Source organism: Dioscorea cayenensis, chromosome 13, assembly GCF_009730915.1.
Source record: "Dioscorea cayenensis subsp. rotundata cultivar TDr96_F1 chromosome 13, TDr96_F1_v2_PseudoChromosome.rev07_lg8_w22 25.fasta, whole genome shotgun sequence".
NCBI lineage: Eukaryota > Viridiplantae > Streptophyta > Magnoliopsida > Dioscoreales > Dioscoreaceae > Dioscorea > Dioscorea cayenensis.
In genome coordinates this window covers 1,525,811-1,548,094 of record NC_052483.1, presented here as the reverse complement: position 1 = coordinate 1,548,094, position 22,284 = coordinate 1,525,811, and the positions used below count along the sequence as shown (strand labels likewise).

Sequence of the window (22,284 nt, the reverse complement as noted above, 5' to 3'; positions counted from 1 at the left end):
ATGCTATCTACTATTTAATCTAATATATTTTTATTTGACTCACTAGCTCATCATATATGTAGTTTATTCTTTTGATGTTCAATTAGAGATTATGGTTATTTTAATCCAACACACTAGCTTGTTGAATGCACTAACATTAATCTTCCTTTTTTTTTTTTTCTTCATTGCCAAGTTAAGTCATGTACGTTGAATAAGAATGTCAAAGAAGTTAATATATAATATTAAAAAAAAACTTAATTATAGCTTGAAAAGAAGGAGAAGAAAAAATAAATTAAATACTAAAAAAAAAATAAATAAAAAGAAGAATAATAGAGAGTTAAGTTGATTAAAAAAAATTAAGTACTAGAAAAAAAAACTTAAATATAATATGAAGAAAAAGAAAAAAAAAGAACATATAAAAATAAAAAGAATAATATTTAATAATAAAAAGAAGATTAATTTAGATTTTTTTTTTTTTGAAAAATAGGAAACAAGAACCCTTTTATTAGAAGTTAAGAAAAGTGGACCATAACCCCAATTTCAACAAGGGTTTATTGTCTTACTTTGAATAGAAATATTCTAAGTATAACAAAAATTAAAAAAATTGATATGATGCTTTCAAGAATTGGAAAGACTAATGATAAAGTTAGTGACGTATTATCCATTGCAAATATGACAAGTACCATCAATCAGTTTGTAAATATTTAAGGATTTTTAATTCATTTTATCTTTTTTTAAATTCTACATCTTTATATAATTGAAAGTTCAATCCATTGCTTATAATGCTGTCCCAATAGAAGTTTATGTTCAAACTCATTTTATCACAAAATCTTTAAATTACAAAAATAATTTTTTATTTAATTTAGTATTATCCTTTTGTCTTCAAAATCATATATACATATAATAATAAATTTTCAAAATTTGTCCTTAGGTTTTTAATACTTAAAGAACATTTAATAAATTGTTAAGTACTGTAGATAAATCGACAACGACCGTTAGATAGAAACCACAGTCATCGTTAGATGGAAACATGCTCTAATATAAATATGTGTTTATATATATTTACTTTGGTCAACTCCATCAATATATATATATATATTGACAAAAGCTTCAAGTACCGCTTTATAATGGGGTGTCGAAAAAAGATAAACAGGTACAAAAATGCACCAGTTACGATGACTTAACGATCCCATACAAATTTATTAACTCGGCCAGACATCACATGGAGCAATTAGATTTCTAGCATGTGCACGCCCGAGGAAATATTTTAGGAACCGAAATCAAGTTAATAAATCCCCATGCCTTGCAACTCTAGAGGGGAGAAAAACGACATCCTCCCACATGGGACTCGTGAACAGTAAATAAACAGTACATCTACATCATAAAATCTACAGTGTGTGCATAGTATTATAACATTACTGACGACCTAAAAGATTTGACCTAAAGATTTGACCCTGGGTCACTCATTTACTATCCAAGTAACATATCACCGCACTATATGTGCACAAACATAATTCCTTCCCAAGTTCCCAACACCCAAATGAAAATTTTAAAATTCTAAAGACATAATAAACATAATACAAAAACTAAAAACCAAACTTTCCATTTACAAATACAACCCTAAAATTTAAATAATTACTTTTCCTTCTCCTTCAAATCCAATAAAATCTTTATCCAACATAAATTTTCAAAAATAACCCCTTCAAATTCAATCCCCCATGCAATTTATAAATTTTATATTACAAAAAATCCATACAAAATTATAATTCAGGTAATAGTTAAACCAACAAATATTATATCCCATTGTTAAAAAAAAAAATCATGTTCAAAAACACCTTATCATAAACTCTCCAAAATTATAAATCTCCTTCACCTTCCTCCCAACCACCACCAAGACAAAACCCTAAACCCTTAAACCCTAACCCTAATTCTCCATGCACTCCAAAGAACACCACCACCACCACCACCGTGACGGTGACAACAACAATAACAAAAACAACATTGACATTGATCTCTCGCTCTCACTCCACCACCCATCTTCCAAAAAACAAAAAACCAAAAGCTCACCGGCTTCGTCTTTAACACAAAAACAAACATCTCCAACCAATAAACCATACCGAACTCGCCGTCCTCCTCCAATCAAACCACCCACCGAACTCATCAACCCTCCACCATTCCCTTGGTCCACCTGCAACCCATGCAAAATCCAATCCCTCCACCACCTCACCATCTCCAACCTCCTCACCATCTCCGGCACCATGCAATGCAAGAACTGCAACACCACTAGCTCCATCGACGTCGATGTCCACTCCAAATTCTCCGAAATCTCTGAGTTCATTAGAGACTTCAAACATTCTCTCCATAACCGTGCTCCTCAGTCATGGATGAAGCCTGCATTACTTTCATGCAATCATTGCAATGCGACTTCTTGTTTGGTCCCTGTTGTGCCTTCTGATAAGACTAAGATCAATTGGTTGTTCTTGTTCTTGTCTCAGACTCTTGGATTTCTCACTTTGAAGCTCTTGAAGTACTTCTCTGAATCTAATGGCTTTTATTTAACTGGTTCTAAAGACCGTTTGGTTTATTCTGCTTATTTAGCTATCTGCAAACAGCTTGATCCTTCTGGTCCTTTTGACATGGATTGACTGAAAACATGAAAAAAGGTTTAATTAATTGTGTTTCTTTGTTTTTGTAGTACTTAATTTATGTCTTCATTAATGTTTTGGTAGATTTGTACTACATCAATGTCTTAATATTTGATGCAGTTAATCATGTTGAACAATTTGATTATGGTTGTTATTCTAGATGAGGTAATAAAGAGGTATTTTGAGCATAATATTTTATGGCATTCTTTGTCATGGAGAAAGTGAATATTAATGTGTATGATTTTATTATATATATTTTTTTCTGACAAACATCAGTGTTAGAAACATGTACAAATATTTTAAGTATACCACATATTAATGTTTGATCAGTGTCCATAAAAGGATCTGGTATTAAAACAAACTTGTTAAAATTTTATTTATGTATGATTTTATTATGTATATATTTGACAAATAATGCTTGTTAGATGACATGCATAAATATTTTAAAATATATCATATATTAATGTTTGGCCGGTGTATATAAAAAAATCTAGTGCTTTAAAAACTTATTAAAATTTTATTTATTTATAGAAAATTAAATATCGATAAACTATGAGATGATTAGCTATAATGATTATTTTATTACTGTTTTAGTGTTTATTTTATCTTTTTTAGGATTATTATTCAGATTACAAACTGTTTTTAATAACTCTGTATGCATGGTTTTATATTCACATGATTTTATATGCATGTGTAAAATAAAGATTTTTTTAAAAATAAAGATAAAAGAAATTTCTGTCGGCAACTTTGGCAGTGATATAACATCCCCAACAATTTAGAAAACTCATATCATATATCATATAAAACATTGTTATTTGATGTTGATTGATGGAACTATTTTTTTTCTAATTCATTGTAGTTTTTAAATCCATAATAATATAAAAAAAGCTAAGAACATGTGAAAAGAATCAAAAGATTTAAGATAAATTTATTCTCTCCCAGCATCTTTAAAGACAAATATACTTAAATAATAACAATTTTTATATAAAAACTTACTATTTTTTAAGATTTTTTTTCAGTAAAAAAGCTTTTTTAAAGAGAAAAAAATAATAAAAAACATTAAAAATTTTACAATACTACATGACAAAAAATAAAAGAGGTTGAGATATTCTCGGTGTTCGAGCCGTGACTTATCCACAAACCACAACCATAAAAAATAATAAAAATAACAGTGATTTGTATACTTTTCTTTCATATTTTATAAAAAAATGAATTATATTATTATAACTCCATTCACAGAAATTTTAACCTTTCTGATTTTTTTCATTTAATTAAAAAATTAAAAAAAAAACAAAAAAATACTCTAATTAATGAAATAATTTATGAATAAGTAAAATTAGAAAAAATTTAAAATATTTCCAAGAAATTGATTACCAAAATAAATGCCATTAAAAAACTCCCAATATTTATAATAAATATTATTTTGATATCTCATCCTCCATTCCCAAACCATTCCTGTTCCCATCAAACCAAAAACAAAATACCAAAACATACAAATATACAACAACAACAACAACACATCAAAAAAACAATAATCAAAAAGTTCTAAACACATCCTTCTATTTAGTTTTTATCATCATCCCAAACATTAAAAATACATAAAACCCAAAACCAACATGTCCCATACACTGATGACAAAATCAATAAGAAAGAAAGAAACTGAACATATTACTCCAAAAGACTTAAACCTCATCATTCTTCATCAACATCATCATCATCATCTAAATAAAAGAAGAAGAAGAAGAGATCATCAACCCCAAGATCCATAAGCATGAAGCAAACTCCCAACAAATGAAACAAAGTTCTCACACCCTTCACCAACAAACAAATCTCCTTCTCTCCACTTCCCATCTTCCAAACTCCATCCCCAAACCCTCCCATTCTCCACCAAAACCACTTCCTTAACTTCCTGAACTCTCACCACCTTCACTTCCCCACTTCCCCACTTCCCCATCATCCTCCTCACCTTCCTCATTTCCTTCCACCCACTTCCCTCACTTCCATAAACACAAATCTCATCTCCTTTCACACAAACACAAATCAGTTTTCTATTAATTTCCATGAGTTCCCAACTCACATCCTCTCTATAACTCTCTGGCCAAACCACATCCCAGTTCTCATCCGTTTCCGGATTGTAACTCACTACGGTCTGCATCGAAGTCCTCCAATGCGCGCACCCGCCGGCGGCCACGCCGGACTCCGGCACAATCTGTTCCGTCACACATATCTCCGCAGACACACTCCATTCCCACTCTCTAGATCTAAATATCTCAAACCCATAACACCCACCAAGATCATAAGCGACTACTAATTTGTAATCCAAAGTGAAGTTGAACATGAACGGCTCTTCAAAAACGATCACCGCCGCCGGTTTGATGCCGTGGTCGTTGGCCGGCGGCGGTAACAGCACCCATGATCCAGTTACAGGGTTGACGATGAAGTACTTTGTGGTTTCACCGGAGAAAGCTCGGCAACAGAGAAGACCATGGGATGAGGAGAGAACGGCGACTGGTTCCGGGAGGAACTTTAACTCCGGGCTTTGAAGACCGTGGAGATATTTGTTGAAGGGATTGAATGATGGGTTTTTGATCGGATCGGAAGGACGGAGGTAGAAGACGCCGGAGATGGATGTTGATGATTGGGAATGAGAGTGAATGAAGAAAGGACTGGTGATGAAATCGTTCCATTGACGGGAGACTGTGCGGAGTTTGAGGAGTTGTTTGGCCGGAAGACGGTGGAGAACTCGTTCACGGATAAGGACTGAGATGAAGGTCTCCGACGATGGTCGTGATGATGAACTTGACATCTTTTGATCCATTGTTTCTAGTTTTTTTGATGAGGATGATTCTTCTTCTACTTCTTCTTCTTCTTCTTCTTCTTCTTCTTCTTCTTCAAGATTTTGAGAGTAGTAACTTTCTGTATCTTCTTCTTCTTCTTCTACTTCATTGTTATCATCATTCACTTCTAGTTGTATATTGGGGATGAGAATCCAGGTGTCGTCGGTGTCGGAGAACGGTGGAGATGAAGCGGTGATCTCCGACCAGGATGATGATTCTTCTTCATCTTCTGCTTCTGAGTTGTGTTTTGGAGAGATTGAATTGTTCATGTTTGGAGTGGTTCTGGTGAATGAAGGTTTTGGTCTTTGGGAATTTTTGTAGTGTGCAGATGAGGAAAAATGGGAGGAGGAAGAGGAGGAAGACTTGAGGTTTGACTAGTTATTGTTGTTGTTATTGTTATTTTTATTATTAAAAAAATAGGAAAAGATTAAAATATTGATTTTTTTTTTAATTTATAAATGATATAATTTGTTTTCGAAAACAATTATTAAAGGTTGGTTTTTGATAAATTCGTGTTTATTGTAAAATGTAAATGTATATATATTAAGATTGAGTGGTTGCTTGCTTGTCAAGTAATAGCTTAATTTAAATATATTTAAAATTAGTTTTTTAAATATTGATTGTTATTGAATAATAAAAATAAGAAATAAATAAAAAAGAAGTGCGAAATTTAGGGGCTCCTTCCCTTTTTTTTTATATTTTTTTATTTTAAGGGAGTGATTTCTAGGAACATTGACTGCCTTGCTTGTCAAGCAAATGGGAATGAGGCCAAATTGGGTGGAATTTTCTATGGAACTTATAGTACTATATTATTTTTATTATTTATTTATTTTTAACAACTTTATCCAGTCATGAATATAAAGCATTGGCTTCAAGTCAAGAGCGTGTTTTGGAATTCAGTTGACATGAATTCTGATGAGCCTTGATGTTTTTTTGAAACCATGAACTTTTTTCTTGTGTAAAATATGATGGTTATCATTATCATATTAAGTTATTTAAAGAATAAATAATATAAAAAAATTAGAGAAAATAAACTATAACATTTGAATGTATATGTATATATATGAATTTACATTTTCTATGATGTATAATTATTAGTCGTTGGATCACGATCCAACTGTTGACATTGATGAACAGTATTAGACTGATAATAAATATCCATAGATTTTTTATATGTGGATGTCCACGGAAGATTGATCCTCTATATATATATATATATATGCCTGAATAATTTTTAAATCTATTTATAACATTGAAATTAAAAGATTATTTTTTATTATTAAATGGGTGGGTGAAATTTACAAACAAATAGAAAGCAGAGTGTTAATTTGATTATTATTTTTATGAGCACTAATGATACAAACAAATAGAAACGTTCATAATTATAATACTTTTTGTAAGATTGTCTTTTGCATAGATGTGATTGATATATATATATATATATATTATTGATTCAAATTGGGATGTGAAAGTAGTTGAACTCCAAAAGATAAAAGAACCATGAACGTTTGTTTTTAATTATATTCTTCAACTTTATCAGCAAAAACTTTTGAGAAAAACCAAAGAGAGATGTTCTTATTTGGTTGCCAAGAAATAAAATCATTTATAATTTTTATGTTTTTTAAATAATGAAAATCCAAACCAAGGGATGATAGTTCAAATCTAAAAATCTCATCATTATATTTTTTTAATTTTTTTAAATAAAATAAATAAATTATAATTTATTAAAATGAAAAAAAAACCACAAAAGAACACACATAGAAGACTTCACTAACCACATAGACTCTCAAAGCAAACAAACTAAATCATTGAGATCTAAAAAAAATCTCAATTTAATATAAATTAGATTTTAAATTTACTGCATTGCAAAATGTAAATTTCAAGAGCAAATTGAAATTAAATTAAAAATAATTAATTTTTTTAAAATAAAATAAATAAATCATAATTTATTAAAAAAACACGAAATAACACTTCACTAAACACAGATTCTGAAAGAAAACAAACTAAATCATTGAGAGCTAAAAAAAAATCTCAATTTAATATTAATTAAAATTTAAATTTACTGCATTGCAAAATGTAAATTTCAAGAACAAATTGAAAATAAATTAAAAATAATTAAATTAAATTAAAAAAATAATTAAACTAAAAAAAATTTAATTTTTTAAAATAAAATAGAAAAAAAATTATAATTTATTAAAATGGAAAAAACACAAAAGAACACACATAGAAGACTTCACTAACCACATTGACTCTGAAAGAAAACAAACTAAATTATTGAGAGCTAAAAAAAATCTCAATTTAATATTAATTAAAATTTAAATTTACTACATTGCAAAATGTAAATTTCAAGAACAAATTGAAATTAAATTAAAAATAATTTATCTTATCATATCTTAATGACAGTACTCAAATTAAGACTTGTATAGATATATAGATGGGATGAGGATAACTTTAATAATAAATCTAATAGAATCATCTAGAGATAATTTTATTCATATTTATTTTATTTTATTTTTAAATTACATCTCTTATAAATAAGAGCATTAAAAGTACATATATCTAACGCAACTTATGAATTTTCCATATCCTTAAAAAACTTATCATCATTGAAAATAAAGAAATGCCAATTTAGATTAGTGATAGTAAATTTAGATAAAAAGGAATCTACACTTAAATGTTCAAAAGATAATTTATTTTATTATATTTTTATATCAATATTCAATAGATAGAGATGAAAATATATATATATATATATATATATATATATATATATTGAAAATAAAGTTATCTTATTTATTTTTCAGGAGAAAAATAAAAAAATATAAGAAACACATGCCATAACACTTTCAATGGTTTTATTTGATTTTTTTAATGCAGAGTCATCATGTTGAATAGTCGCAATCTTTGTAACTGATTGAAAGACTTTTGAGAATTATAATAAATAAATAAATAATATTATATATAAAAAAAACTAACCATTTATTCAAAACTAACCAATGTATGGGGACAGATGGTCCTAAATGACCAATAAATATAAAATGTTTTCATGACAATAATGTTATTTCTGAACCATCATTAAATAAACATATTTTATATATTTAATTGGCCAAACTCTAGTACTATTATATATAAATCATTTTCTAATAATAAAATCAATAGACATATATTAAATATCATAACATATTTGATAACTCAAAACATCAATTTATGGGTAGCGTAATAAAAAGGGCCAATGACCGCTTGATCTATTAGAACCAATCTCCTACATAAAATATTCATACATTTTCTAAGAGAGTAGTGATCCCACGGACTCGAGTTTGAAAATGAGAGAGCTTACTTGTTTAATTAGGCATAATTGTTGTGAGAGAAATGGAGAAGCTTGGGAGCCAGAGATGGAAAGAAGGAGAAAAGAAGAAGAAGACGAAAGAAATGAAAAGAAGCTGGTAAGAAGGTCAGTATAGTTAAAATAAATGATCATATTGCCCTTTTGTTTTATTTTTTTTATAGTTTAAATTATAATAATGTTTAAAAAATAGTTTAAATAAAAACAAAAAAATGTGTCTGCTTTGCAGCCACGTCTCGGTTCCACCTTAGATCCCACGGACTCAAATCAGTGGGATCACTACTCTGCTAAAAAAGGCTGGTTCAAATTTCAGTTCATGCAAAATGAGAACACAATTATATTAAGGTATGTAAGATCAACTATTAAATATATATAATTTATTTTTTAATTAATAAGAACTGGTAAATATATCTAAAACTACCAAACATATTTGGTCACACATTGCACAGACCACCAATAAAAAAAAAATGTGCTAAGAACATATTCATGCCCAATGGATTGTTTCACATAAAAATCATTCTCAATTGAAAAGAAATGATAAACATAACCAAAATAAGAAACATACACACTAAATTGATCAATCAACCGAAGCACTGGTCGCCGGGAAGTGGACCGGGGAGGTAACCACGGTCAAGAAACTGAAGACCAAAAACAACAAAGATTGCCAAAAGAGTCAAGTAAGACAAGCCCTCTACTGCACCAAGAAGCCCATAAGGTCCTGCAGGCAAACCTGACCCAGTTTTAACTTTGGTGTAAATTGACCAGCCAATGATGCCTACCAAAACAAGATAGCTCACTCCTTCAAGTGCACCTAAAGACCCACCCGGCCCCGGGGGGAGACCGCAACCGGTTGTCTTTAGAGTGTAGAGTGAGTAACCGATCACCGGGTTTGCTACAAACCCACTGATCACAACTGCTAACTCTGTAGTTCCACCGCGGCTGCTGCTGCCTTCACTTTCGCCTTTTGCTTGGCAGGTGATACATTGCCTTGTTTTCGAATTGAGTCTTTTCCGGCTGCCGGAGAACTGCTGTTGTAGTTGTGAGAAGAGTTTTGCATTTGGTGAGAACAGGATTGATTCCATCTATCTACACAATGCAGAAAGAGGAAATTAGTGAGCTTTTGTTGCATTGGATGTGTGTGTGTGTCTTATCTTATCCTTTGTTGTTGTTGTCAATGGGAGGACCATTAGTTTTTGTGAGATTGATATCACAAGCTACATTGAATGGATATAAATGACTTAAGAGTTGATAAGCCTAATTTGTACAAATACATTTTAGTTGTACAAAAACAGCAACTCAAGAAATAATACCATTCATCCGTTGATTCATTCTCAGAATTCAGCAAACTATAAATCACAAAAAGATCAGCTGTGAAACCACACACACACAGACACACAAAAACAAAAGCATGACACATCACACCAAACAATCAAGTCAGAATGAATGAACTGAATGAGTGCACAGAGAGAATCATAATAAATGAGAATTTTAGCCAAACCACCAAAAACATGAGAAAGTAACAAGGGATTGGGCCAAACCAAACGGCTACCTGGAAATTTGAAGTTTTGAAGTCCCCAAAGAGGCTGCTGTTTTGGAGGGAAGCTCAAGTCCCTCCCATATGTATTTATATAATAACTAACTACCATTTGAATTGAGAGGTGGGGACAAAAACAAGCAACTAACTTTTGAATGAAGGGGGGGGAAGAAACCATCTACACAATTCATTCCCTCCATTGTCTTTTAAAAACTAAGCAAATGCTTCTTCAAGTCTACATAGAACTATGAGGGGGAAAAAGAGGGAAAAAAAAACCACCATTTCCTTCTGAAAACAAGCATCTACAAGGGGTGGTAAAGAGCATGGATTACTGATGCTTGGATGACCGTAAATCCTCCACGCTGTCTTCGTCTTCATCTCGCTTCCTCTTGTTGGGTTGAGAAGAGGATGATGGACCTTGAAGAACACCATTGTTGAGGTGATCTTCGTCATCAACTTCATCGTCTTCGCTCTCATCTTCCTCGTTGCAGCCATCGAAGTCATTTCCACCATTCTCGTCATCAACTTGAGGTATTGGCTGCATAAGGTACTCATCAACTTGAGGTATTGGCTGCATAAGGTACTCAGTGCCATCTTCCTGATCAAATAGAAAGAAACCTCCGTTTAAAAGAATCACAGATAAAAAGAAATAAAAATACTACTATAATTGCAGTAATTGGGTGACAAAATTTGATGACAGAAGAAGCAAATGCACGAGGATAGCAAAAATCTAACAAGCAAGCAGATCAAGTGCATGAAGAAAAACCAGAAATTGTTCAATAACAAATCAGTGCATGGGGATTATCTTACACATCAAAAGAAATTTTAAGATAAGATTCAAAGCAAGGAGAAAATTAATTTTGCTATCAACATAAAAGTATAAATTACATGATGAGAAAAAAGAAAAGCTTACGGAATTAACTAGGGAAGACAAAAAACTAAAAAAACATGCTCCAACTTGGAAATATGTGAAGGAGATTTCCCAACAGGATAAGCAACTACTGCTACAAAGTACATAGAATCACAGGTCAAACCAAAACGCATACAAGTGTGAAGAGCAAAACTAGATTTACAGGACTAGCATTTGGAGAAAAAAGGGTGCTCAAGATAGCAATTCACAATTTTTCTTTGACATCTGATAATCTTTTTTATTTGGTTAAAGTTTTACCTCTGATATTGAAAGTAAAGCAATCTTCTGATATATAATAACTGCCTACGGCTTAAATTACTTGGTAAAAAGACGAAAAAGTAGATTAATACTTCAACTAGAAACATAATGAGCAAAGTACCAGTAAAGGCCTATTAGAATCTGAAGTTATGAAGCTTGCTGTCAAGATAGTGTCAACATTAAACAGCACAGTATAAATTTCAGAAAAGGTGAATTTAAGAACTTAAATGCAGCCTAAAAAAGAAAAGAGCATGGAAAACAAATGGTAAAATCTGAACAAAAAAATGGCCTTTATTTCCTTCTTAGCCTACAAGTTCTCTACAAGGGGCTCAAAACAACAGAACCAACTTTGAGGTCAAAAGCAAAACAGCTGCAACCCAATAAAGTACAAAAATGGTGGCCAACTTAAAAACATAAAAAGAAAGATATGAAACAATTAATACCACACTCAAACCCATATTTAAGCAAGGTTTGTAACTTATCACCATACTCAAATCCGTATTTGAGCAAGGTTAAACCTAAAAGATTCCAAGCTTTTAGCTGCTGACTTTTGGTAACTAAGAAAGTCTCCGGTCACAATTCCTAAACTCTCTCAAAAATGGCTTGCCTCAATATCAAAGCAAACCAGCAACTAACTTTTCATAAACATGAAAACTCTTTGCCAAAGATTGCATGTGGTGATTGAGAGGAATAAGAAATATATTTTAAAAATCTGAAGCATGCACTAAGAGAAACAAAATGTTTCTTCTCTTTTTCTACAGCAAATGAAGTCTATCAAGTGGAAAGCAACAAATCTAATAAAAACACAAAGCAAAGCTCATGTGAATGAGTATCTAATCCTAGACTTAAAAATCACATAAGACAAAGCACGATATCAATAAGTTTTGTCCAACATAATACTAGACATTTGAATACCGATGTCGCCAGAAAAAACAACTAAATGTTTTAGCTACCTAGAAGCTACCATTAACACCCTAAATCCCAACACAATAGCAGACGAATATTCGAAAGCATCCATGAACGCCGCCAAAGCTTACGTGCACTAAAAATAGCATAACTTCGTGAAGCACAATGTAAACAAAATTGCAATTTGCAAACCATGAAGCAAAAAATCATACTAATTGGAAAGCTAAATGACCATATAAATGACTGAAGAAATGGTAAATGAGTGCACAGGACTGAAGGAAAAAAGGAATTTCACCTCATCCTCTCCATCCCCATCATCATCATCGAACTCCCTCTCCTCAACACCCTGCTCATCCTCTTCCCCAATCTCCCCATTATCATCCTCCTCCCCCTCTTCCCCTTGCTCATGACCATCAATCTCACCTTCAGCACTTCCTCTGCCTGTGCTCCCAGGTTCCGCATCATCCTCATCCTCAACATCTTCTTCCTCCTCTTCACCATCCTCATCCTCAACATCCTCCTCCTCATCATCATCATCCTCAACAACATCTTCATCCTCATCACCACTATCTTCAATCTCATGAACTTCTACCACATCATCATCTTCCCCATCTTCCTCATCAACTTCTTCTCCCAAATCATCCTCATCGTCCTCATCCTCCACATCCTCTTCATCATCTTCATCCCCATCAACCAATCTAACAGGCTCCACTCTGAACCCATTCGAATGGTGCCCATTGGACTCTATTCTCCTTTCAGCACCCGTCTCCTCCTCATCAGCATCACTCTCCTCATCATCATCAGCATCAATGATCCCCTCATCTCCAGCAGTGCTCCTACCACCGTTTGCCACTTTCCCACTTCGATCATCACCATCTACCTCGCCGCTAACTGGATCCTCATCCTCATCTTCCTCCTCATCGTCTTCCTCATCATCATCACTCTCTGGTCTCTCGTTCTCATCCGCATCCATCTTGTCAAGATATTTCAAAGTTCGGATCATCCCAAAAACCCTGGATCTATAATCCCTGACCTTGGTAACAGGGCATTCATAGAGATCCAACGAGACAAGCCGGAGCCGAGCCAACGGTGCCAGTTCCTCCAAGAACTGGATCCGATTGTTGGAGAGATCAAGGTCTCTGAGCGATTCCAGCCCGGCCTCAACCAGAAACTCAAGGCCACTAGCGATCCGATTATCCGACAGTATAAGCCGCTGGAGGTTCTTCAGCCGCGGGAACTTCTCCAACGACGAAACCCCCACGTTCGCGATCGATAGATGCTCCAAACTCTGAAACCTCTCCAGCAGCGCCGGCGGCGGCAGCCGTCCATGAACACACTTCACCGCACCATCCAGCGTCAACGTCCTCGGCGCCGTCGACGAATCCCCCTGCCCTTCCAGCGCCGCTTCCACAGCCCTCTCCCAAACCTCATCCATCCCCCACTATTCCGATCAACCCCTCCTCAAAACCCCCAACTCGATTCCACCAATCAACGAATCCAACACAACAAACCCTAACCCTAGAATCCACCAAAGCTTAAGCAGCACCCCAAAACCCTAACCCTAACCCTAGAACTTCGAAAGAGGGTGGCAAGGAGGCGGAGCACTGGGCGGAGAAGCCAAAAATTCGATTTTTTTTCCTCTCTTTCTCTCTCCTCTCTCCTCTCCCCTTTTTATCCACTAAAAATTCCCATTTTCACTGGGTTTTTTTGAAAATCTCAAAATCCGGTTCGGTCCAACCCGAACCGGGCCCTCCCAACCCGGTTCGAACCAAACCACCTTGTTTTTTCTCTTGATCAGTGACCAATAACAACCGTTGGATTAACAGTCGAGGATCGATGACGTGGACAAATTAAGGGTGGATGAAGGGGTGTGTTTGTTTAGTGAGGAAGAGAGAGAGAAGCGTGTTTGATTGGAACTCTTTTTTGGTTTTGTTTTTTTATTATTATTTGGATTAAATGGTGTGAGTCTTTTATAAGGAAACAAATCGTGTGGTTATCAATGCTTCTGCGCCGAAACTGGGTCGAATTGACGGCTGTGATGGTGATGCTTCTTACCGTCAGTTAATCTCCACCGTTAATTTATATATATATATATATTATAATTTGGATTAATAATATCTGATTTTAATAAGTTCAAAAATTATATATTTTTCTTATCTCCAAGTATTTTAAATTTTATGCTTTTGTTTTGATCAAATTTGTTTAGATGTATAAATATTATCTTCTAAATTATCATCATCCTTCATCGAGATTTATTATAAAAAAATAGATAAATCAAGATATATTAAAACAAGTGGAAGTTAAAGTCTGACAAACAACAAAAATATAAAATGAACAATTATCCACTCAAAATAAAACAATTATTAATTAAAAATAAAAAATAAATTATTTTTATCAAATATATTTTTTTCTGAATAGATTTTCACGTCTAAATGATGTGAATACCAACTTGTCATCTATGTCATTATTTTTATATAAATTTTAAATTTAAACTTTAAAAATACTTAAATTTTTAAAATTTAAAAAAATATATATAAAAATATTATTTAAAATATTAAAACTAAATGCTACAAAATCTATGCCTAAAAATCTAAAATCTTAAATCCTAAATAATAAATACTAAACCCTAAAATTTTAAACCATAAACCGTAAATCCTATTCGCTAAATCATAGTTTTGCGATTTACACTTTAGGGTTTAGATAGAGAGTTTTAGGTTTATTATTACGATTAAAAGTTTAAATTTAAGATTTAAATAATAAAAAAATTAATTATTTAACAAAAAAGATTAAAAAAAAATAATGACGTAGATGCATCTACGTTATTCAAAAAAAAAAAATTTATTCGGTAAAAATATTACTATAAAAACAACAATGATAATAACAACTATTACAAAATTCTCATGTTATCTGTGTTTTTTCTTTTAAAATTTATATTTAATGTATTTTGTGCACATATGAATGACAGAGATTTAATGTATTTATGTCATATTCATTCAGTAATAGATTTATTTAATATTCAAATTATATGCAAAAAATGGAGTGAGTCAGTGACTACTTAAAAAAAATAGTTATTTATTTTCTTTATTTATATCATGGAATATAATATATATTGAAATTTCTATCCAAACATGTTTAATAATGATAGTCATAGAGATAAAAAAAAAAAATAGTTACTTGGATAAATATATTTTTAAAGATCTTTAATTTTAAAGGAAATTTAAATTTTGCAATATTTACAATTTAAGATAATGTGTATACATATCTTAAACTCACATCTTTTTATAATATTTAATTATAATTCCTATATCTTTTTATTTTTATAATTTAGCCTTTAATAATGTTACATTTTACAAAATAGAACTAATAAAAACTCTGTTCTTACAACTTTTTTGCCAGTTTCCACAAAAGACCATCGAAAATTTTCTTTTACATTTTTCATGATATTTTTTATGCACACAAGCCCCTTAAATATTTTATATTTATATATATATATTGCAAACAAAGCCTAGAATTGCTTTTTAATAAATAATATTTATTTTTTCTTTCAATGAAACGAATGATGATGCATGGATGAATCCAGCGTTATATATATATATATATTTTGTTTGAACAAGGCTGAACTCTGGAGTAACTTATTTTTTTTTCAAAATTTTATTTTATTTGGATGAAAATCAATCAAATAAAAATAAATATTTTATTTATATTTTATCAGCATTGGTCCCACTAGATGAGATATTGACGTATGAAATTTAAATTTTGAGTTCAAGTTTTGTTAGATGTTATAGTAATAATGAGTATCTGTTTGTGGATGCAGTTATAAAATAATAATGAGTATTTGTTTGTAAATACAATCTTCATAATAATAATGAGAATCTGGATACAATCTATATAGTAATAATGAGTACATGTTTGCGGATGCACTCTTGCAAATGATAGTATCATTTGTTACATTTGTTAAATATATATATATATATATATATATATATATATATATATAATATTTAAAAAACATTCAGAATTTATTAATGTTTGAATCCAACTTAAAAATAATTCATCAAATGAAAAAAATTATCAACATAGAGGAGACATAAACTTTAGTATGTGAAAGTTTTGCCCTCTATCAGTCATATGATCAAATCCAATTCCAAACGTGCGTCCAACCCAATTCTATCTGGCATGGGCGTCATTATAGGTCACCTTTTGACACATTTTGTAAGTAACTCCTATATATATACTATATAATATATATATATATATATATATAAAAGTATAATTGCCGTACAGATCCTTATAATTGTGTATTTTCTATTTTTTTAGATCTTATAATATTTTTAAGTATAATTAGATTCTCATATTTAGTCGAGTCGAGTAATTCTAATCCTTACAATATTTTTTTAGCAGAACTTGGACATCAACGTCACGGACTATATAAAGACTGTAAAAACAAAAATTATATTATAGGGATCTGTACGATAATTAAACTATATATATATATATATATATAATTAAAAGCTATGTTGAATTTGATATTGGGTTGCCAAGGACCGTGTGATTTATTGTCTTTTGACATCATATCTTGTGTTGCTGAAAAATGAAGTTCAAATCTCGGTCTGTGACTCTGTATAGAGTGAGGACACATATCGTTGAGTTAACGATTGCTTTTCATGTAAATAATTATTCTTGAAACTTGATTTGTTCATATTTATAAAAAAAAAAATAAAAAAATTAACCACTGGCTTCACTTTCGATCCTGCAATCCATTAATACTTACAATCAAATACACATTAACCATTTTTTTAGAAAAAGACTGAAATTTAGCTAAATTTAAAATCCTATAGTAATTTAATGGATGTCATATCCTCATGAGATCAAAGTGAACTCTTAGTGCATAAGCACATAATTCAGTGATTGCTAGAGTACTACATTATATTGTTATTTCGAGGTGCTTTCAAGATGCCATAGGGTGAAAATTTATTATTCCAATTGTGAGTTTAAGTGTGTGCAAGAATAAGTTAACAACCTATTGCTATAATACAAACAGTTGTTATGATGCAAGTTTGGTGTCATATAATTAAAAGGTGGGGCTACATAAACTAATTTTAACCATTAGCAATAATTAAAATTTTAGATTTTTAAAAAATTAAATAAAAAATTATGAAGAAAATTGTGAAACTGATAATATGACAAATGATTTGATATGAGTTAAATTAGAGTTGTCCAATCAATAAAGCCTCAACCACTAATTGTTGGATCCGAGGTCATGTTTGTATATTCTTTTTGATAAGAAAATGAACAGAGAAAGTCACGGTTACATTTGATAATGGACGTCGAAATTTCTAACATGTGTTTCATAAAGTTTGAATTTTATTTTATTTTTAGATTAATAACCCTAAACATATATACATACACGTTTTTATTACTACAGTGGCAAATCTAGAATTATTAAGAGATAAAATGGAAACATGATGAGTATGAGATTTGTCATTGTTATATGAGGTTTGGCCAGTAGTTTAGTTAGAGTACATATAATGATTTCCTCTTAAAAATAATATACATTTTGTTTAAAGTATGAATTTAGTCCAATGTATTTGTCATGATCATATTCAATATTAAATTTACATTCTTTCAATATTAATTAAAAATAATTCATCTTGCAATTATTCCATTTCCACTCCTATTAATGACACAAAACGTATAGAAAAAACTATATTATTGACTAGAAAAAAAAGAAAAAAGTAGCAAAACGTCATTAAATTAGAAAAAGAAAAAAGAAAGGAAAAAAACTTTAATTAAGGTGGTAATTATTAATTAATCAAAGTCATTAACAAATAATCAAGAAGTTCTTAGCAACCTCTTTCACGTTGTGGACATTAACTACTAATATTGACTATGAAGTATGAACTATGAAGTAGTATAACCGTTGCCTTAAAACTGCTCATCAACCACCACCAATGCTCACCATCTTTCCATCATTTCATGGCTTCAAACTCCTCATCTTTCCCTCTTTTTCCTACCAGTTCTTCAACCGTTGCACCTTTTTAAGCATTTTCAATCCTTGATAATCTAAGCATGCAACAAGACCACGCTCCTCTCATTTAATGCACCATCTCTTTCTCACCTTCTTGCTTTTCTTATATAACTCTCTTTACTTTGAGTTCTTCTTTTGTTGTTAAACAACAAGACATGGACTTACTGCATGTTCTCATCTTGTTCTTGTTGTGTTTTACTGTTCTTGGTTTGCAACAAGATGAGAGGCTTATTAGTTGGAATGATTTGGTTTTGAATGATAGAGTGAGTTCAGAGAGTGAATCATTGAGAAACAGAGTGATTTCTGTTTCAAAGGATGGGAATGGAGATTCAGTTACTGTTCAAGGAGCAGTTGATTTGGTTCCTCATGGGAATAATCAAAGAGTGAAGATCTTTATATCACCAGGAGTTTACAGGTTGGTAATTGCAGTTATTATTATTATTATTATTTTTGTCACCTTTTTGTTTCTGTTTTTCACTGAATGAATTTTGTCACAGAGAGAAGGTTTTAGTACCAAGCACAAAACCTTACATTTCCTTCATCAGTAAAGGAAGCAGTGAAACAGTTATTGCTTGGAATTCTCAAGCATCGGATCTGTTATCGAATGGACAGACAATAGGCACACTTAATTCGGCTTCGGTTGCTGTCGAAGCTGATTATTTTTGTGCTAATGGTATCACTTTCAAGGTACTAAACAATTGTCGCAATTAGCTGGATGAAATAAAACTTCAGTTTCTGATTGTTAGGATAAACAAGTTACAGAATACAGCACAAGCCGCGCAACCGGGAGCAGTAGGAATGCAGGCGGTGGCGCTTAGACTATCGGGCGATAAGGCGGTGCTATATCGATGCCGGATATTGGGGAATCAAGACACATTGTTTGATCATCAAGGCCGGCATTTGTTCAAACAATGTTACATAGAAGGTTCCATAGATTTTATATTTGGAAGTGCAAGATCATTGTATCAGGTAGAGTTTACTGCAGTAATTTAATCTGTCGCAATTTGTATCGGTTTATTGATGTGTTTATGATGTCTTTTCAAGCAGGGATGTGAATTGCATGCTGTTGCACAGAGTTACGGTGCAATTGCTGCGTCGCAGAGGAGTTCGCCTTCGGATGATTCGGGCTTTTCGTTTACTGATTGCAAGGTTACCGGCTCGGGATTAGTGTATCTTGGAAGAGCTTGGGGAAGGTATGCAAGAGTAGTGTATTCATTTTGCCAAATTGATGGAATTATACTGCCTCAAGGATGGGATGACTGGGGTGATCCTTCGAGGAGAGGGTATGAGCTTCGTCGTCGATACTGAATTGTTTGAATTCAATCACTTTGTCGAAAGCTAATTCGATGTAGTTTTGCAGGACAGTGTGGTTTGGAGAGTTTGAGAACACGGGGAGCGGCGCCAATTTGAGCCAACGGGTTCCATGGGCAAGATCACTTAAAAATGATGAAGCTAAGCCTTTCCTCGATCAAAATTACATCGACGGTGATCAGTGGGTGAAGTTGTAGAGTCTATTTCCATGTTTAAACTTGCCGTGTCGTGAAAAACACAGTTTAATAGGATTAAATTAACCGATGAACATATATCTGCTAACTATGAATTGTCAGAGCAGTTACTGATATAGTGTGTGCAGAAATGATGAGAAGTTATTTAATGTTGCTGATGAGAGGAAATCATTCATAGGATTCAGAGTTGTTCATTGTGAAAATGAAAGCTCTTCTGAAAACATCAACATCTTCAGAAGGCACGCCTGTTTGAAAAAAGACGATTAAAAATACACAATTTACATAACAAAATTGTGCAAGATATCCGCAAACAAATCATCATTCTGTACATCAATTAGAGAAAGATATCACTGCATAGTATATGAATTTCATAAAGGTGAAAGGAATGCTTCAGCAAAATATACATCATTCAAATAATTCATGAATAACAGAGGAAGCAAAGATAATATATACATAGAATAACAAAATGTATTTCATCTGCAATCAATTCACATGATATAAAAAAATTAAAAATGCTTGAAACCATGAATCATAGAACAAAATTATCGATACTGCAATTTATGACTGATGAACAAGATCTTGCAGATAATGAAAGAGGTTTTGATACTAAATGAACATCAATATCATATATGTATATATATATATATACACAAGTAATTGAGTAAGATTGAAAATTTCAGCTTTCTCTTAAAAAAAAAAATAATTAACAGCAGAAAAGTCCTCCACATAAAACAAGTTGCAGAAAACTTACTGAAGAAAAACACAAGAGTTAAGAACCATACAAACAAAAAAGTTTTTCAGTTTTTATGTATCATGAATCAGAGAACTCATAAAGATCTCAATTTGAAGGCTAGAACCAAACAATGAGCAAACCTGCAATTAATAAAGATGCCATTTTTGATGTATCCAATGACAAACAGTCTATATGGAATGAACAAAGTTTAAACTATAAAAAAACCAATGAATTCCCAACAGAAGTGGAACTCTACTCTGAAGAAAAACAAAAAAAGCTCACCATATTTTACAGGTCAAAGAACCAATCAAAAGTTTCCACATTCCCTGTTCATTAGTCAAATACAAACTTCCAATATACATATAAATAGTAGCATGATCTTGATTTCCACAAAGAATAGACCAATAATAATAATTAAAAAAAAACCATGACTAGCATCATGAAGAGGCTGACAATGAACAGGAGAGACACAAATCTGAGAAGGGGCAATGCTAAGATTCATGTGGGGAAGAAGGTGGTGCACAAGATTGAGATGAATGCAAACATCCTCAACCACACTCATTAGTAGAAGAGCTTCTTAGAGAATTAGTGGAGGAGTTTGGTTACTCATACACTGGGGTCTTTGAGGATTGCTTGTGACAAGAATGTTTTCTTGCATTTTGGTGAGCTTGTTGGAGAGTAGCAGACCAGAAGTTCATTACATGGAGCTTCAAGATCTCATGAGGAAGTTCAGTGATGGTGAGAAGAAGAAGAAGAATGAATGAATGAAGTTGTAAAAAATATCAACAGTCACCCTACATCATAAATTTCCTGGTTCTTCCACTGTAAACATTTCTATGTTAAGCAAAACATATTTGTTTTGAACAAGATTTGAAATCCTATCACAAACCATGCATAAAATAGAGGTATATATATGTGATTGTTACGCTGACAGATAGATCCCACGGAATTGATTTCGTGATAGTTACTTATCGAGGTTGTCGGGACCCGTAGCAATGAATGCCCATTAAGTCCAGTGAGTCAGAGTCAATCGGGTTCAATCGGGTTGAACCGGGGTTGAACCGGGGTCAATAATTAAATATAAAAAAATATTATAATAATTAATAATAAACAAATATAATATTAAATCCATAATTATATTATAAAACCTACTCAAATTTGATATTTAAATTGATAAATGACCTTATATACAGTAGAGTTTTCTAATTTTGTCATTTATTTTTACATTTTTAAAATTATCAAACTTCTCTCGGTGTTATTTATTTATTTATTTGTTTATTGGTTGATTTTGTTAAAATAAATAAGAAATTTAACTCACTAATTCTTATATCTCAATTGAGTTTTTATTTTGTTTTAAATTTTCTTATATTTTTTATTTAATTAGAATACTTTTAATTTTTATATTTTTTTATAATAAAAATTACACTCATTTTTTTGTTTTATTTTTCTTAATAAATTAAATTTTTTTAGAAAAGTATTTACATAATACATTAATATATTTTTATTTTTTTAAATGTTAATTTTTTTGTTGGTATATATATATATTGTAATTCTATTTATTGATTATAAATTATAAATTAATATTAATAAATATACACGATTTTTG

At 31.6% G+C, this 22,284-nt stretch overlaps 4 protein-coding genes across 5 annotated transcripts; 1 reads left to right on the top strand and 3 right to left on the bottom strand.

Moving 5' to 3' along the window:
* Positions 1–4,156: 4,156 nt before the first annotated feature.
* Positions 4,157–5,833, bottom strand: LOC120275001. The gene has a single exon (XM_039281526.1). The coding sequence runs from the start codon at positions 5,728–5,730 to the stop codon at positions 4,375–4,377; it is 1,356 nt and encodes a 451-aa protein (XP_039137460.1). The 5' UTR covers positions 5,731–5,833; the 3' UTR covers positions 4,157–4,374.
* A 3,428-nt stretch (positions 5,834–9,261) lies between these two features.
* LOC120274542 lies at positions 9,262–9,942 on the bottom strand. The gene has a single exon (XM_039281084.1). The coding sequence runs from the start codon at positions 9,884–9,886 to the stop codon at positions 9,386–9,388; it is 501 nt and encodes a 166-aa protein (XP_039137018.1). The 5' UTR covers positions 9,887–9,942; the 3' UTR covers positions 9,262–9,385.
* A 418-nt stretch (positions 9,943–10,360) lies between these two features.
* LOC120274540 (acidic leucine-rich nuclear phosphoprotein 32-related protein) lies at positions 10,361–14,072 on the bottom strand. The gene is made up of 2 exons (XM_039281080.1): positions 12,708–14,072; positions 10,361–10,936 (listed from the first exon to the last, which is right to left on the bottom strand). The coding sequence occupies exons 1-2, from the start codon at positions 13,845–13,847 to the stop codon at positions 10,667–10,669; spliced, it is 1,410 nt and encodes a 469-aa protein (XP_039137014.1). The 5' UTR covers positions 13,848–14,072; the 3' UTR covers positions 10,361–10,666.
* Positions 14,073–18,545: 4,473 nt separating this feature from the next.
* LOC120274541 (pectinesterase QRT1) lies at positions 18,546–20,244 on the top strand. 2 transcript variants are annotated; one of them, XM_039281082.1, is made up of 5 exons: positions 18,546–18,855; positions 18,938–19,127; positions 19,203–19,409; positions 19,488–19,633; positions 19,801–20,244. In XM_039281082.1, exons 1-5 carry the CDS (start codon positions 18,596–18,598, stop codon positions 19,946–19,948), a joined length of 951 nt encoding a protein of 316 aa, XP_039137016.1. In that variant the 5' UTR covers positions 18,546–18,595; the 3' UTR covers positions 19,949–20,244. The 2 variants fall into 2 exon arrangements, with proteins under 2 accessions (XP_039137016.1, XP_039137015.1); XM_039281081.1 differs by having other exon boundaries at positions 18,547–18,855; positions 19,488–19,723; positions 19,801–20,241.
* The last annotated feature ends 2,040 nt before the right edge of the window (positions 20,245–22,284 follow it).